Source organism: Pygocentrus nattereri, chromosome 1, assembly GCF_015220715.1.
Source record: "Pygocentrus nattereri isolate fPygNat1 chromosome 1, fPygNat1.pri, whole genome shotgun sequence".
NCBI lineage: Eukaryota > Metazoa > Chordata > Actinopteri > Characiformes > Serrasalmidae > Pygocentrus > Pygocentrus nattereri.
The window spans coordinates 42,443,268-42,458,612 of NC_051211.1; the positions used below are offsets into that span (position 1 = coordinate 42,443,268).

Below are 15,345 nucleotides of genomic sequence, written 5' to 3' on the forward strand. Positions count from 1 at the left end.
GAAAGGGTGTCCACAAACCTCTGAACATAGTGTGTATAGAGCAAATTGCAATTAGATTTAGCTTTGTGCTGCATCTTCGGTTTTAGCCACTAGAGGTCAGTAAAAGCATTTGTGTTGACTCTCATGACCCTTTACATTCTTTCTTGGGCAGGACACTATGGAGTGAGGTGGAGAGAACAGAATCACCAGCGATACCTGTTTACAGACAGGAAAGGAAATCAAAATGTCATCATACGATTCAAGGAAGCCTTGATGAAGAGGTATTAATATGTGTTACACCTCTGAAGTGTGACAGAGTCATGATTATATACTTTAAAATGATACTTAATAACATTTACTACCTGCTGGCTGTTTTCATTACTAGCCAACTAAAGTCGTGGAATGGATACAGGCCTATCTCGCTCATCTACCTTCAAATCATGCTATACCATTGCACCTGTTTTTACTATTGTTCTCTTACCTCATGTTCTGTGTGTATTATCATGAATTATGCACATTGTGGGTCTGTGTCACTGTAAACTGTATATTTTCATGTGAATTGATTATATGCATTTGACTATACTATTGGCATTATTATAGCCTACATATATTATTATTATTATAGGTATTATTTATTACAATGTTATAACATTACCATTCAACACTACATTATTCTGTAAATATTACAAAAATACCCATATCTACCACACCCTTTCTCACAAATGGCTCAAAATCCCCATAACAGAAAAGAATTAAAGGATGAGCTTAAATGATAAGATATAATTTACTCATGTGCCATACTGAAATTCATGCAGGCTTTAGTAAAGAGAGAGAACTGCAGCACTAAAGAAGGATGACTGATGAGTCAGGGATCTGAACTACTTACTGATAGTTGGCAAAGTTTGCCAAAGATAAGGGCATTGCCAACTATGACCTCAGTCCTGCAAAAAAAAAAGGGCAAATGTAATCACACTTTTGCACACTACAGAAAATTCAGCTTTAACACACCTCACTAAACCATGACCTAAATCTTCCTGATCATAAAAGATAAAAAAAAAAAAACATCAAAAAAAAATTGCTGGCGCTCCATGTATGTTTTTATGTATATTTTGGATGCACAGTAAATACATTACTGAGCTCTCTCTATCAAATGATGGTACTTTTATTTCAAATCATGCAGATTTGTGAACAAATTAATCTACTTTCACTCAATTACACTGTTGTGATTCACAATTAGTTCGTTTTGTGTATAATTTCACAATGTAATTTTTGTTAGTCACACCTCTCCCTGCAGAGGATAAGCATGTTATTTTAGGCCTAAAGACACTGGGCATACTAGGAAGCTCGAGTACACTTTTGGACTCATTTTTCAACTGATACCGGTCTCAACTTTTTTAGACAGTTTTGTGTACGCTTACTCTTTTTATCTTTAACTCTTTCTATTTTTACTATCTGAACTGAAGTAAAGACACGCAAGGCTGGATTAAGGCTGCTTTAGCCACCTTGGCTGTTTGGATGCAGAAGCCGCGGCGCCGTGTCCTCTGTAGTGCACTATGTAGGGAGCAGGGGGCCATTTGAGATCCGGCCCTCGCTCCCTTTAAGAAATGGGCGTCGCCGCGGCGGAGGAGAACCAATGAAAGTGTTCTGTTTAAATAGCCGTCGCTGTCAGTCCCTCTTCTTTCCACTTGCTTTTGCTTGTGATCGCCATATTGGGCGCTCGAATGATTTCGCCTGGGTTTCTCTCGGAATTACTACGAGACCGGAGCAGATAGGAGTGTCCTCTCCACGGCTGCACATTTTTTTTTTGCGATTCCAGCCACACCGTCTTTTCTTTTCGTTTACCCTTTCTTATCCCCCTCTCTCTCTTTTAAATGCTGGTTTTTTTGGCATGCTTGCTCTTCTGCTCGTTCGCGATTCGCTCTGCTTTGACGGGAGCCTCGTTCACGTTGCGTGTTTGTAGTCGTCGTCGGCGTTTGCCTCCATAGCCCGACTTCTTGGTGTTGTTGTTTTTCTGTTTTTTCCTGCTTTTTTTGTTCGGGACAGATTTTTTTTCATTTTCATGTAGGAAAAATGTCTGACGTGCGCCTGTCTAACGGAAGCCCCCCGCTGGAGAGGGTGGACGCGAGACCCGCGGACCACACGAGGCCGCCGGTGTGCAGGAACCTGTTCGGCAGTGGAGGCGCCGGGGACGCGGCGGAGCTCCGGCGGGACTGCACGGAGCAGCTGCGGGAGGTGGCCCGGGCTCAGCGGGAAAAGTGGAACTTCGACTTTGCGCGGGACGAGCCGCTCTCCCCCGGCCAGTACGAGTGGGAGGCGGTGGACGGCAGAAGCGTGCCGGACTTTTACAGCAGGCCTCCGCGGGGAGCGGAGCTCGAGCGGACCGCCGAGCGAACTCCAGCGCGGAGCAGCCCGAGTCTGGAGAACGGAGCTGCTGCTGCAGGAGGAGGAGGAGGAGCGGAGAACACGGCTGCTCGCTCGGACTGCAGGGAAACGAGGAAAAGACCCTCCACAGAGCAGCAGGGTAACTCAAACGCAACTTAAATGCAAGGGAGGCGGGGGGCGCTGTACTTTGGTAACCGGCTCTGATGCACCGAAGTGGGCTTAGACTAAACCTGCAGCCCGCTGGCTGCCCCGTGCTTGATGCTGCTGACCCTTGCAGCCATTTTGCCTGCCCCTGCAGTAAAATGAAAACAGCCCGTTCATGGTGTAGTTAGTTGATGTTGCTCACGTTTGTTTAATTTATTTTAAGTTATTTGCTGCATTTTTTTCTTTACATAAGCAAATACTGCATTCTGGACGGTTGGCTTTCTATTCGCCCTCTTCTTGTTCGAGTTCCATCGTTCCACCTTAAATGGTGCAGCAGTTACACTCTGACGCGCTAGAATGTAACTGCGGTACCATTTAAGGTGGAACGGGGAATTCGAACAAGAGGAGACTACGGTTTCGTGCATTCAAGGCTGATGAAGTGATGAACTAACGTACTGCTGCGCGCCCCAAGCAGCTAACAGCCTCTTTCCTTCCTTTGGTTTAAATCAGATGGCGCAAGTCAGAGTAAAAGAGCGAACAGTGATGCGGATGAAACGGAGGAAACGAACCACTGTCCAGACGAGTCCCCTTCAGTAGAGCAGACACCTGTAAAGTCACATCCCAACACGTAAGGCGAGCAAGGCCTTGGGAGCAAAGGTGAGTAACGTTGCTGTCTGTTTACGCACAGCGTAGCGCACTAAACCCTGCGCAGCTGTCGAGGAACAGCCTCGTATCTGCGCTGCGCTGCGCACTCATTTACCTGCGCGTAGCTGATTCAAAACAAGCGCACAGTAGCAGCCAACGGGCAGCTGCTTCATCGGACCTGGAACCACGTCTAGGTACCTTTTCTGTTCCGAGTGCAGTCAGGAGTGTGGCTTATGGTCAGTGGTCAGATTAAGTTTTTTGTAGGAAGAGTGGAGTCTTAATGTGAACTGTGCTACAGTGACTTTACGTTGTAAACAAAATGCCTGTGGAGTGAACAACAGTGTAGTAAAGACGTCATGAACACCTTGGGTGTGTGTGTTGGGGGGGGGGGGGGGGGGGGTGTGGGGCGTTACACACTGCAGCCTCACACACGCACGTCCCTATAATGACTTTGTTGTTTCTTTACATTACTCCAGATCACCTTTGAACATAGGCTTTTTCATTTGCTGCATGCTCTTATATGAGCCTCATGACACCCACATGACATGTAACGCAGAATTACAGTTCATCGCAGCGATCTAGGTTTAGCACGTTTACGTGGTCTTTCGTCTCAGTGTCCAAAGCAAGTGGAGGAAATCTCATGTGTGTATTGTGTTACCGTGCTGGTCTTTCCTTTATAGCTAAATAGACGTTTGTACTTCTGTTCCCTGCAGAGATGAAGAATGTGTGTTTCTCCATCAAAACCTTCGAGAGCTTTATGAAGTAAACAGGGACAGCAATGCAAGAAAAAGAGCGCATCGTCTTTTCTAAGGATGTGTGAGGCAGTAGAAGCACTGAATTTTTACACTAAAGTTTTGGCACTCAACAAAATACATTTGCCTCAAAAGCAGACAATGTAGCAGTGTGCAATTTGTGTTTTTTTTTTTTTTTCATTATTTTACTTTTTTTGTTTTTCTTGATGCTCAGTCTTTACTACCTATGTATATATTCTCATTTTATATGTAGCACATTTGAAATATAACATTATGATGGAAAGAATCATTTAAAATAGTGTGAATAATGACTTGAAGAATTGCTGTGCAGTTTTCAAAACGATTCCCAATAATGCTCCCTCTCCGGAAAAAAATAAAAAAAGGCATGTCTGCTCATGTTTAGGTAACCTCGGACCTTATGTCTCAATATTGTGAGGGTTTTGTTCATCAGTCAGATCAATTTTAAAGTCCTCATGCATCAGCTCTGCACTCTAAATCACGGGCCTCCAGTGAAATCCCAGAAAGTTCTCCATTTGAAAGAGAACTGGATTCCGATTAGATGACTGTTTTTGGTATTAGCAGTAATACCACAGAGGTGCATTGGTACTTGATTATATGATGTTGATGTAAAACTAATGCCAAAGTTACAACAGGGATATTCCTTTTTCAAGGGTGTGGTTATACGGTTCTAATAGCATTTCTCAGTATTATTATATCCCTGGGTTATTCCACTATTTTTTTTTTTTTTTTAAACCGAGATTGTTTTGGAAATTGCTCATGAATGACAAAACCTACTGAGTAAATAATAATTTAAAAACAGAAAAGTGAAATGAACAGTTAATTTTCTTTTAGGCATCTTTGTGTATTTCTCTTGCATCGCTGTGTAGCAAAGTTTTTAGATATATTTTTTTAAACACTGGGCCATATATTTTTTAAAACCGCAGTAGTCCATGTATCTGGTCCTTTGCCACCACACAATGGCAGTCATGTTGAACATGATGTGCCATTATGTCCCCCCCCCCCCCCCAAAAAAAAAAAAAAGTATACAAAAACCAACAGAAAAGACGTTACACTGCATGCGTGTAAAACTTTGAAGTGTACCTGTGTATATTGCTTTGTAAAAACACTGAGGAAATTATACTAACTTATTTATGTTAAGCTTTTTTGGTTGTGTATGACTATCCAAAGTGGCATTTGTGCTTTTTTTTTTTTTTTAAACTTCCTTTTACTTTTTATAAGTTTATGTTCCAGAATTTGTGCAAGGTTGCAAACTGAGCCTATTAAAAATTATGTGGATTTTCTATTGCTTGTTTAAAGAGATGATTAAAAAAATCATGAACACTCTAAACTGTGTCTATCTGAATATACATACAGGAAAAGCGCTGTGCATATAGTCTGACTTGGACAGGTAAATATCACATCTCACTTACTCACTTTACACTAAGTAAACTTTGCACTCAGACAGAGTACACTGGGTTAAGGCCTATCAATGATCAATACACAAACATTTCCTATCCAATCGCCTACTGTGTAAGTCCCCGAAATATTTTTGGACTTAACATCCAAACGTGCTGAGAATAACCTGAGTGTTCTGTTTTTCACAGTAAAGGTTTCTAATGTGTATTTAAATACAGTGCGTGTAATAAGAAACGCTAACCATGCTCCCTTTTTACACTTCACTCCTAAATCTTTTTTTCCTTTTCTCCAGTGAGTAAAGCTGTGATTAATAAACGCGCATGTTTCTGTCGTAGTGTGCAGCGAGACTTTGGTTTTAAAAAGAGAACTTAAGACCATTTAAAACATTTTATTAGCAGCGTTTTGTGCATATTTACAAACCTGAAGTTAGCTTGTTATTCGGGTTTTCCGTTCCACCTTAAATGGTGCAGCACTTACATAGGCGCCAGAATGGAATTTAAGGTGGAACGGAAAATTCGAACACTTCAGCCGCGGTGTTTAATGTTCCAGTCACATTTCTCTACTACTACCAGCAGTGTAATAGCTGTGTAGCTGCTTACGAGACATAAAATCTGTCCTCACTCGTTCGCGTCGTTTTCATCGTTGAGGCTCTTTATTTACGACGTGTCTTGACCTTTTGTAATAAGACAAAGTCTACAGACCGGCTCTTTCGTCAAAAACATCAGTCATGCACGCGTTATGGATTTCTTCTCGGTCGCCATTCAGACTTGCAAAAAAACTTTCCCCACTCCTGCGGAAAAACAAGGACACGTCCCATGAAGTAGAAATAGTAGAATAAGAAAAAAACACAAGACGATAAGATACTGACATTCGGCTCGTCCAATCAGGAAAACGCTGAGAAAAGCACACCACTTACTGTAGCCACTCAGATCGCCTTTCGTGCAATGTCAGCGCAGTGTAAACTTGAGTGCTGTTTTGTTTTCCACCTATTTTCGTACAAGTCCCGCCCCCACTGCTTTACGATTGGCTCCCGCCTATTCGCGTTCTGTGCTTGGATTGGTTAGTGAGTTGTACTCGCAAACACTCCACCTATGAGCTCGTTGCATTTTCGATAATCATATATAAATAAACTCACTTCCAATATTGTGAACGGTCACGAAATATGTGAGTTTTATGTTTTTTGCCTTTGGCAACATGTTTATGCATCTCACAAGGAACTGTACTGTCATCATTGTGCTGTTAATAGTAGGAAATAGGTATGGTTCAATGTAGACAAAACTGAGACCACAATAATTGTAACGTTAATGGTCTCAAGTTGACCTGCCGTCGTTTTTATCCTCTCCGCTATGCGTTACCAAAGACCCGTGAACCTGTGAATCAGTGACAACTGTATTACTTACAGAAATCCCAGAAAAAAACACTATCGGCGAACTACATGCGAATATGACCTACCAACCAATCTCCGCGGAGAATAGGCGGGACTTGTCGGAATACGAGTGGGGAAAAAAACAGGGTAACGTCTGTAGTACACGGTGTTCTTTTCGTAAAAGCTGCACAGCATCGAGCTGGCACGAATAGTCAGATTTCTGTTTTTTTGCTGATGCTTGCAAGCCTTGTGACGGTCTATGTAGAGACCTATGTAGCGCCGTATCGGAGACGTTCAAACCCGAAGTAACCCCTCTAAAAGCTGGCTAACTCTAGCATGATGAAATCAAAGCTAGTATTGCAGCAGCCAGCGGTTAATATGAAACGCATTAACGCTAAAGTCAACCATGAATATAAGCTGTAACTGCACGTACTCGTAGCCGCTTAGCTTTGTCGACCATGCCTCGGGGTCTACAACTTTTATATTTATTTTTAGAAATTTTCATTATTTTCTAAACACCGTCCCCGTGCACAATCTAAATGACTGTACTGGAATGTGAGGCTGTGTAGCAGCTCAGAGCAGCCGTGCATGTATTCTTCCGCAGGGATCTATATCTGCTGTGCAGTTCATCTCACACTTATTAGCTCTGCTTATTAATAAGGTGTTGAAATTGTGATAGAAGAGCGAGAGCCGTGGCTCCGTCTCTGGTGTGGAGTAACACAGCCTTCGATCAGTGTGGCACAAGCATAGGAGCTGAAGTTCTGAGAGGAGACAGCTGTGTGGTGGAAGTGGTTGTTCCATTTCTGGCAAATGCGGGACAATACATAACTACTTAACTTAGATGCCAAGCAGGGAAATAACCCTCATAAAAAAAAAACTCAGTGTTGGAGAGAGTGCTGAAGTAAAATGAATATCACTCTGCACGGATTTATGTGCAGTGCTTTTTTTTTTTTTTTTTTTTTTTTAACAGCACCCATATGGAAATTTGATGCATGCACATATATCATAAAGGGTCAGGTATATATTTAAAAATATATGGAATATGTGTTTATCAAGTATTAGAGATGTATGTATATTGTATGAATTATACATATGTGTGAATGCACCCCAGTACAGTATTATTGTTGCTACATTATGTTTTCTTTTAAATATTAAATCATTGAAACGTGTGGGAAGAATACCTGTATTTATTTCATATTTTAATGATTTGATTTTTAATTTTTTTTTACTGACCAACTGCATGTTTTTAAAGTTCAGTAATACAGTTGCAGAATCACTGAAGTACTTGACAGAAACAAAGAAGGTGAATGTCTACATATTCTTATTTTACAAGACATACATTGTGTTTGCTGAATTTAACATATTATTTGTGGTCTTTAATCCAGGGTTTATCAGATGCATTACACACTTTGTTTTTAATGCAAGTTGAAAAGAAAAATAAAAAGCAGAACAAAACACATCTTATATAACAAATCTAGTATATATAAATATATATGCTATTCATTTATGAAGAATGTTTTCTGTCATATATTGATAAATAAATGTGTTACACATATCGCCGCTGTCCAGTGAAAAACATGTATCTCTATTTTTGGGATTTTTACTGTTCTGCATCATTTGAGCTCAGCAGCTGTCCTTTACACTATTTGAAAAATCCATGATGAATGGACCAATAGAAATGCTCTAAAATTGCTTAGAATAAAATATCTTTCCATTAACTTAGATTAAAAGTTAAGAGTGTTTGCCCTCCTCCTGTGAAGTTATTATTTTGGAGATACTTGTTTTTCTTTGGACAGCGATGATATCATTGTATATGCTGATAAATGGATGAATATATGTCCCATATTTGAAAATTCCAAATTAATTGGCATGCTCATATGTGACAAGTTCAATATAAGGGACATCCATATATGCTAATAAATGTCATATACTTGAAATCCATATATTGTCACATATACATATGGGCATAACGACTTTATTTTTTTTGTAAATGCATGGGATAATTAAATGATTATAAGAATATCTGGACTTAAATGATGGAAAAATATTTGAATTATGGTCATATTTAGTCTCCAAAAGACTAGGGCTATGCAGACATCTGGGCCCTTTTTTCCCTTTAGTACTTCAGCTCTTGTTACAAAACTCTCAGCGCATCATTCCACGGGATGAGGCCAAGGGGTCAATATGATGTCACACGGTGTTCATAGAAGTTATTCTGTTTTGCACTGATCTGAGATGTTTTGACTTTTTCTTTTTCTTTCAAAGACCCAGAACAGATCAATATAAAAGCTGTTGGTCATTTAAGTTGTTATTTGCACACTGAGCAACTAGAACTGACAGTTAGCAGTGCATGTATCAGTCAAGTAACAATCAGAAGGTTAGTATTTTAGGGTGAATTCTACCGATTTATCAAAATATCTGCAGCTTTAGTCTTTGGCATATAAGCAGTCATTCAGAGTGGTTTGACCAATGACCTTCGTGTGTCTTCTGAGCTGCTGGTAAAACAGTGGAGTTTTCTTTTGGTACTATTTTGCCGTACAACAACCTGCATTTAACTCTCTGCCATGAATGTATTTAAAAAGTGCATGTAGTTTAAGCATTTTTATCTCAGAACTACCATGATATTATGTCTCAAGCATCAAGTAGTGTATTTATAACCATTTCATGTTGTAGCTTTCTGTGATGTTCCTTTTGGAGGCATTAAACAATGTGGATATCTGGTTCCTCTCACCACTACTGTGAATAATTCTGACGTGGCAGGTTTATCCAGAACAGCCCATTTCACATCAAACCACCCTGGATGACTTTGTTTACTCAATGATTTAATTATGCCGAAACTTGGAAAAATGGAATTTAAACATAATTTTGTGTGATGTTTTGATTGTGACACACTTCTTATCAGCATACAGAACTTGTACATGTGCATGTACACATAGTCATCCTCATGGAAAACAGGTGCAAGTACAAAACTGTGGAACGGATGCCCAATTCTCAAATCATTTCATTTTTAGATACTGCAGTGATAACATTACTCTATCCACTAACAGCTGTATGCATGATGACAATTTACTCTGCAGTGTGATCCAGTATTGCGCCGAGCCACTGCAGTTCCCTACAGGTCATGTAGTGTGTGATTTAGGGAACACTGTACTTTATGAGTGGTGTGCAAAATGCAGGAATTTACAAAAAAAGGTCACAACAGCTTCACCGATGCTCAACTAAAGGACATAATTGTAGTATTATTATTTCATGGGGATTTATCTAGTATTTGTGTCTGTTTCATCCATGTTTTTTCTGTAGTAGGTTAATCTTGGGTTTGTGTGCATACAATCTACACCAATAAGCCATAACATTAAAACCACTTCCTTGTTTCTGTACTCATTGTCCATTTATCAGCCCTAGTTTCCATATAGGTGCACTTTGTAGTCCTAAAACTACAGACTGTAGTCCATCTATTTCTCTGCATACATTGTTAGCCCCCTTTCACCCAGGACCCCCACAGGACCACAGCAGAGCTGCTTTTATTCGGGTAATGAATCGCTCTCAGCACTGCAGTGACTGATGTGGTAGTGGCACATTTGTGCTGCATTGGTATGAGGGGATCAGACACAGCAGTGCTCTTATTATGAGCCATCAGTGTCACTGCTGGACTGAGAATAGTCCACCAACCAAAATATCCAGCTAACAGCGTCCCGTGGGCAGCATCCTGTGACCACTGTTGAAGGACTAGAGGATGACCAACACAAACTGTGCAGCAACAGATGAGCTAATGTCTCTACATCTGCAAGGTGGACCAACAAGGCAGTAGTGTCTAATAGAGTGGACAGTGAGTGGACAAAGTTTTTAAAAAATTCCAGCAGCACTGCTGTGTCTGACAAATTCGTACTACCACAACACACACTAACACACCAGCACCACGTCAGTGTCACAACAGTGCCAATGAAAACTAACCTAGCAAACATAACTGAGCTATCAAGCCTGTGGGTCAATTATTCGTCCATCTGTTTGTTTGTTCATTTGTCCTTTCATTTCCATGTCTGTCCGTTTGTCCATTTGTTTGTCTGTCCATCTGTTTCTTTGTTCGTTCAACGGGCCAGCATTCCCTGGATGTTTGTCCAGCAATAAAGTAAATAAGAACATTGTATTCTTTAGGAATTGCCATATAAAATTGGGTAATATTTTTTTAGACTGTCATGGACACATCAGGTCTACAATGTTGCCTGTATATGCACAGCCCATTTCACTCATCTTTTCCCACTTGTACTGTTGCGTGTATTTCTGCTTCATTGGCGTAGCAGGCGTGGAGTGTTGGACTGGGGACTGTCAATCATCTTCCCTGGGCCTTCCAGCTTGTTTACGTTACTCAAACATAAATGTGTTAGGCTAGTATTCTTTTACAAACCATCACATCATTTAAATAAATAAGAAGTTCATTTCACTGGAATGTTTATTTTTGTTAATCATTTTGTTATGTACACCACCATAGAGCCGCAACACTTAATGCAGTCATATACTTAATGCAGCTATCTTTACAAGACTCTACACAGTACACTGCATCAAACTATAATCCACCTTTTCACCAGCCTTACTGAACTGGAGGGGACAGGTTGTGGGTGTGGGAGGGGGACTTGGCTAAACCATTAGCTGACCAGCATTAACAATTTTTTTCCAGAGAAGCATTAGTTAATGGCATAATTTCAGATGAACTACAGTCTTGTCAGGGGAGAAGTTATGCAAGGCTCTGATCAGTCATCTCCACTCAATCGACACAATCAGAGACGCCACTTAAAACTTAAAGGTACAGTCCATATTACATCAAGTGTTGAGTTTGATTTTCAGTGTTTTCTTCGTAGGCCAGCTTTATTATGTTATGAACTGAGAAAGATCATACACTGTTAAAAATAAAGCTACCATGCAGGTACATGATTCATTCATCAAGGTACAAACAATGTAAGTGTACCCTCAAAGGTGCAACAGCAGTTTTAAGGTCCAACTGCGTATCTTAAATAAGTTTTTCCTAGTGGAAAAGTAGACATTTGTATCTTTTTATAAACTAATGTTTTAAAACAGAACAATAAAATAAAAAGCCTGGAGACAAGACGGGGTGTGGAGTCACCCCAGTGACAGTGTCATACCTTTTTTCTGAGAGTGTACTTGCCAATGTAAATGCTATTAGCTTAAAAAGACATCAGATGTTTGTTTCCTCAAGTTATTGTAACTGAATACCAAGGCTTATATTTTCAGTATTGAGAAAAAATAAAGAAGCAATTAAGGCTAATCCAGTTGAAAGCCAGCCTCTCTTGCTTGAGTGTGGCAAGTAGTGGCCATGGACATTCAGATGGTAACTATTAGGTCTACAGTTTACACACATCAAGACCTGGCTAATGATCATAACAGATGTCTAAAGTAGGATCAGATAGACAAAGAAGTCCTCAAAACATGCTCCAAAACACAAGTGATGGCAGGAGACCAGTCATCAGGGTCCAGTTTCCCAAAGGCATCCAAGTGGTATCATCTTAACTATTAGAGGAAATATTTAAAGTCAAATTCTGTCTCAGATTGTATGAGCTTGATCTTACGTGTTACAGCGCTTTTGGGAAATGTACCCTAGGACATCTGTGGATGGAGAGAAATGACACAACGGACAAGTTGCTTGACCCCACAGCTCCAGAACAAAGCAACAATTCAAATTTTGACATCAGAATTAAGGCAAAATGAAGTACCTCCTCATGCTTTTTAAGTGCAAGATGACCTCATAATCCAATAGAACAAAACCAACCGGAACAATCTGTGCCAGCTATGACCTCACAAAGGGGGACGGCAATGTGTTTGCTGGTTCATTCACCTTTGCAGACCTCTTTTGTGTTACTTCATTAGAGCACTCAAACAGTTCCAAGCCAAGAAGCACCAGTCCAGGAGATCTGCTCGTTTATTGGAGGAAGAGCATAATAGCATATCTCCTCACACAACAGCGAAGAGCAGCCTGGCCAAAATTTCCCCAAAATCTTTCAAAGTAACACCACATTTTAAGGACTAAATTAGCAGACGGTTAATTTAACAACACGGCAGATAACAGGAAGAGAGTGATTGTAAAATTGGAAAATGTTTACAGCTGGCCCTATTAATAGATATTTTGCACAGGACCAAACATGACCTCACATTTGGCTTCCCCACTGGGAAAGGAACATTCGCAAACGTCTGTCTTATTTTGGAAATGCAACTTCCCATCTGTTTTGTGTTGTTATTAATCTGAGTGATTTTTATGAGGCAGAATAAAGCTTTTTTATTTTCCACCTCTGCCTGCCCAGTGGTCATGTGCTTTGGCTGTCCTCAGCTTGACGAGAAACCTGCACCAGCCATGGAGTGAAACCAACTCTGGCTGGTAGCTGTGCTTAGCTGGCCCAAAACCCTATGCAAACGAAGGATGTAAACAACCTCTTTTGCCAATGGGACTTTTTATGCGTTTTGGCTTCCCAAGCCTGGTGTCTTGCTGTGAACTCCACAAGCATGTTTCTGGTTTGCTCCATGTCTTGGTCTCATAGGGTCAACTAGAATATCTTTTTCCCTCTTCTTTCTTTTCTCCCTCTGTTCTGATCACATGGATTACATTCTTTCATCTCACCCCATCTCTTGATGACAAAAGTATGTGCATGTGTGTGGAAGGGTCATGGTTTGAATAACAACAATCAGCTCTCGAAGTGACCCATGCTCCTGCTAATCACACACAGGCACGTCTGTTTTCTTCATACAGAAAGGAGAAAGCAGTTGTGTGCCATGTTATACTGCAGTACTGGTTGGGGTTCATACTTATGTAGAACGCATTCTTTGAGATTTAGGCATCTGGAGTCCAGAGTAGCACTTTCATTAATGGGAGCAAGATGAATAGATAAGATTTTATAATTAATATACAACCGTGAATATTAAGAAAATAAATCAATCTGTCATTGGACAGAAGTAGTTACATTAACCAATGATAACCACTAACTACTGTTAGGGGCGTATCGTAGTAACAATGAGAAACAAATCTATGAAAATCAACCACTATTACCAGTGAAGTCCAGTAACTGTTAGAAGTGTATCACAGTGAAAATGTATCACAGAGGTAAATCCATGACATCAAGGATGTTGACATTTGCAGGAAGCTTCACAGTGGTCAAACTGGTCCAGAAGGCTGGCAAGCAGGGGCACTGATCAAGAACCAACAGTATCAGACAGTACAGTATGGGCAGTTATTTAGCTCAGCAAAGAAGCACACAGACAGTTAGTTCTGTTTGTGACTGAGAACAATATATTTTGTTGACAGAATGTAGGCAGTGACTGTGGCAGGGCCAGCTATTATAGCCTAACTAAAAGGGACAGAAGAAAGATACAAAGACATGAAGGCTCCCTGAGATGTCAATGCCCCTCTGCTCCACCATCAACACATTTTTTATCCAACAGGAAAAACTACCTACCAAAGTAGACTTGAAAAACTGAAGCTGTGAGGCCTGGACACTGACTGGAAGGTTAATCCAAAGCTGGGGGGCTTTGTATGAAAAGGTTCCACCCCTTAATGTAACTTTATTATTTCTACATACTAACAGCACCTATGACCTAAGTTAGCCAGCACCTATGACCTAAGTAGGCATGATGGCTCATAATAAGAGATAAGTTCATTTAGATACTGAGGGGCGGAGCCATTTAATGCTTTGTATGTCAGTAGCAGAATTTTTTGCCCAGTGTGGAATTTAACTGGCAACCAATGTAGTCTTGGTAAAACTGGGCTGGTCTTGTCAAACATTGTAGTTCTTGTGAGGATTTTGGTTGCAGCGTTCTGGACTAGCTTGTTAAGGCTTTTGCTGGAACATCAAGACAGCAGAGCATGACAGTAATCCAAACTTGAGGTGATAAAGGCCTGAACTAGTTTTTACGTATCCTGTAGAGACAATGCATTTCTTAAGTTGGCAATATTTTGCAGATGAAAAAAGCTAATATTGCTTATATGTGCATCAAAGGACAGACCAGGAGCAATCATGATGGCAAGGTTTTCACAGATGTACCTGATGCAGCTAAGAAGCTATTAAGATTTAGTGTTAAATTAGGCAGTTTATTTCTAGTAGGAAGTAGGAAGTTACTTGACATACAGTCTTTTATGTCTTTTACACAGTTGTCAATCCTATTAAATTGAAATTTATCATCTGGTTTGGCCAGTAAATGCAACTGTGTCATCATCCTAGCTGTGGAAATTGATGCTATGTTTAGTGATAACAGTAACCAGTGGGTAGCATATGTAATGCTAATAACAAAGGTCCTAAACAGAGCCTTGTGGAACACCAAACTTTACTTTTGTTTGAACAGCTGGTTCACCATTTGCATTTGCAAACTGAGACCAACCAATCAGATAAGATCTGAAAAAGGAAAGAGCTATTAATCCTACAAGGTTTTCTAGTCAATCTAGTACGATAGTGTGGTCTATATAATCAAATTCCACACTAAGATCACCCAGAAATAGCATTTTTTGTTTGCAGTGGATTTTGCACCAAAGGTTTAAGAGACATGTATTATTGGTACAAGATCATGTCAGGCCCTACAAGATAAGCATGCAATCTGACATCTAGTTATGTCCTTTGACAATCATTTCCATGAAAGATGTCAAATGACAGACCGTCGGAAGAGAACAGG

General features: G+C 40.3%; 1 protein-coding gene and 1 long non-coding RNA gene across 2 annotated transcripts; one reads left to right on the forward strand and one right to left on the reverse strand.

Annotated features, from left to right (window-relative positions):
- Positions 1-1,653: 1,653 nt before the first annotated feature.
- cdkn1ba (cyclin-dependent kinase inhibitor 1Ba) lies at positions 1,654-5,250 on the forward strand. Its single transcript, XM_017716853.2, has 3 exons — positions 1,654-2,500; positions 3,016-3,162; positions 3,864-5,250. The coding sequence occupies exons 1-2, from the start codon at positions 2,050-2,052 to the stop codon at positions 3,135-3,137; spliced, it is 573 nt and encodes a 190-aa protein (XP_017572342.1). The 5' UTR covers positions 1,654-2,049; the 3' UTR covers positions 3,138-3,162; positions 3,864-5,250.
- Positions 5,251-5,691: 441 nt separating this feature from the next.
- LOC119264356 lies at positions 5,692-6,404 on the reverse strand. The gene is made up of 2 exons (XR_005130981.1): positions 6,235-6,404; positions 5,692-6,108 (listed from the first exon to the last, which is right to left on the reverse strand). It is a non-coding gene; the product is annotated as an uncharacterized LOC119264356 (long non-coding RNA).
- Between the last annotated feature and the right edge of the window lie 8,941 nt (positions 6,405-15,345).

What these genes read in the sequence shown, in the direction of transcription:
- cdkn1ba (XM_017716853.2), top strand. Translation starts at nt 2,050, where the DNA reads ATGTCTGACGTGCGCCTGTCTAACGGAAGCCCCCCGCTGGAGAGGGTG. An exon ending in ACCCTCCACAGAGCAGCAGG is followed by an intron (nt 2,501 to 3,015) that starts GTAACTCAAACG and finishes GGTTTAAATCAG; the next exon opens with ATGGCGCAAGTCAGAGTAAA.